Raw genomic sequence first — 2,500 nt, forward strand, 5'->3', positions numbered from 1 at the left:
TGTGTGTGTGTGTGTGTGTGTGTGTGTGTGTGTGTGTGTGTGTGTGTGTGTGTGTGTGTGTGTGTGCACGCGCGCGTGTGTGTGTGTGTGTGTGTGTGTATAAGTGCATGCATACCTACTGTATGTGTGTGTGCGTGTGTGTGTTGTTTGCTGTGAGTGGCTGTCTCAGGCGTGATCGAGCAGCGTTGTGCCTCCTTCCTGATTACTCTCATGTTGAACAAGTTGCTATTGACTAGACTGACTGATGGCTGTAGGCTAGAGACGCTTCCACAGGCCTCACTCTACACACACACACACACACACACACACACACACACACACACACACACACACACACTCTCTGTCTTTCTTTCACATACACATTCTATCTAGATTACAGGTGTTTTGTTTTGAAACGCTGGCATTATTGAAAATGTTCTGAAAATAATCCGGAAATGTGCATTTTGTGTGATGTCGCTATAAAAATATACTGTTTTATTTGCGCCATCGGTAAGATGATGCAACATGATGTCAAGCCTTTTCATTTTGACGAACTCACCAATAACAACATGTTTTCCTATATCTCTCCTCCCTCCTTCCCCATTCCTCCTCTCTCCCTCTCTACCTCCCTCCCTCCAGGCTCCTCTGCAGAATGTCCAGCAAAGAGCGCCACCTAGAGTCCAACTGCCCGTCCTACATTAAGACAGAGCCCTCCAGCCCCGCCTCCCTGGCAGACAGCATCAACCACCACAGCCCTGGGGGTTCCAGCGACGCCAGCGGCTCCTACAGCTCAACCATGAACGGCCACCAGAACGGCCTGGACTCCCCCACCCTGTACGGGCCTGGTGCCGGACCCCTGGGCCCCGCGGGGGCCTCCAAGCGCTACGAGGACTGCTCCAGCACCATCGGGGAGGACTCGCAGATCAAGTGCGAGTACATGTTGAACTCCATGCCGAAGCGGCTGTGCCTGGTGTGTGGCGACATCGCCTCGGGCTACCACTACGGCGTGGCCTCCTGCGAAGCCTGCAAGGCCTTCTTCAAGAGGACCATCCAAGGTTGGCTTTCACGCTCCCTCCGCTCAGGGTCAAGGGTTAGGAGGGTTAAAGGTTAAAGGTCAGGGGTGAGGGGTCAGACCTGTTTTTTTATTATTTGTTATTTTAGGGTGCCCCTTGTCTTTTACTGCAATACACGGGCACACACACACACACACACACACACACACACACACACACACACACACACACACACACACACACACACACACACACACACACACACACAGCTCTATTGTCCCCTGCTTACAACTATTGAATAGGTTTCAATTGGACATTTCCAATCTTTGGTGATTGAATAGAGAGTTTAAACATTGTTCTACCTTTATTTCTGATCTGATTGTTTGGAGGAAATCCTGGGTCAGACACAGGCCTGGGATTATGATTATGGGTCAGGGTTAGGGTCAGGGTAAGGGTCAGGGGTCAGACTCCTCCTGTCTAAAGGCTTTATGGTAGATAAGCAGCTTTCAGGCTTTAATAAAGATCAGAGATGGACGGCTGGACCTAGCCATTACACAAGCGTCATTAAAGTTACTGGATCACATCTGATGAGATGCTTAGATGATGGTATATCCTGAGATGAGGCTATAGATAAATGCTACTGATGGTACTATATAGTTAAGGGACCATCGTTTCCAATTTGATGGACATGTTGGATAGATTCATGACTAACCAGTATAGTTATGTGTGTTTACATTAAACAGGTTTACAGACATGGACGCAGTAGAACAAATGGGTCATAATATTGTGCTTGGCCCTGACACAAGCCAAGACTCCGATGGGCAGCTGTGTGTGTGTGCGTGTTTCTGCGTGTGTGTTGGCCCTAGTTCTGGGCAGTGGTAGACATATTGGTATGTTTCAAGCCATTAGCCAATAAAACTGCAGGTAATCACCACAGCCTTTCCAGCTGGACACCACTAGAGCAACCTGGCTGGAGAGAGGGGGAGGGAAACAGATGAGAGAGTTAGGGATGAGAGAGAGAGAGAGAGAGAGAGAGAGAGAGAGAGAGAGAGAGAGAGAGAGAGAGAGAGAGAGAGAGAGAGAATGCAACTGCCAGAGGATGAGAAGCTATCAACCTGGCTGGACTGTCAGAGAAGGGACAGGAGAAATGGCGGAGGAAGGAGACAGGAGACGGGGGTAAGTGGAGAGAGATGGGGAAGAAGGGGGCAGGGGATGGAGGGATGGAACTGTACTCCTCCCCCAAACCTGCTGTGTGTGGGGAAGGTGGGAGTGTTAGTGTGTGTGCGTGTGTGTGTCGCGTGTGTGTCGCAGCGAGGAGGAAGCAGCACTCGGAGGCGATGGCAGCTGGTGTTGCAGTGGCACCTGTCCAGTGCCACCTGACATCCTGCGTCTATCACTACCTTATTGGAGAGAGAGAGAGAGAGAGAGAGAGAGAGAGAGAGAGAGAGAGGGGGAATGGAGGATTGGAGGAGATGTATAGACCAGGAAGGAAGAGAAGGGAAGCGCAG

The 2,500-nt window shown here is 50.4% G+C and overlaps 1 protein-coding gene across 1 annotated transcript in view; it reads left to right on the forward strand.

Moving 5' to 3' along the window:
• LOC118944259 (estrogen related receptor gamma a) overlaps positions 1–2,500 on the forward strand; it is a 105,917-nt gene that overhangs the window by 31,970 nt on the left and 71,447 nt on the right. Inside the window, 1 exon segment of the mRNA XM_036962719.2 lies at positions 619–1,034. Within this exon segment, the coding sequence (XP_036818614.2) occupies positions 619–1,034 (416 nt within the window).

Source organism: Oncorhynchus mykiss, chromosome 25 (assembly GCF_057628025.1).
Source record: "Oncorhynchus mykiss isolate SJ-2025 chromosome 25, ASM5762802v1, whole genome shotgun sequence".
NCBI lineage: Eukaryota > Metazoa > Chordata > Actinopteri > Salmoniformes > Salmonidae > Oncorhynchus > Oncorhynchus mykiss.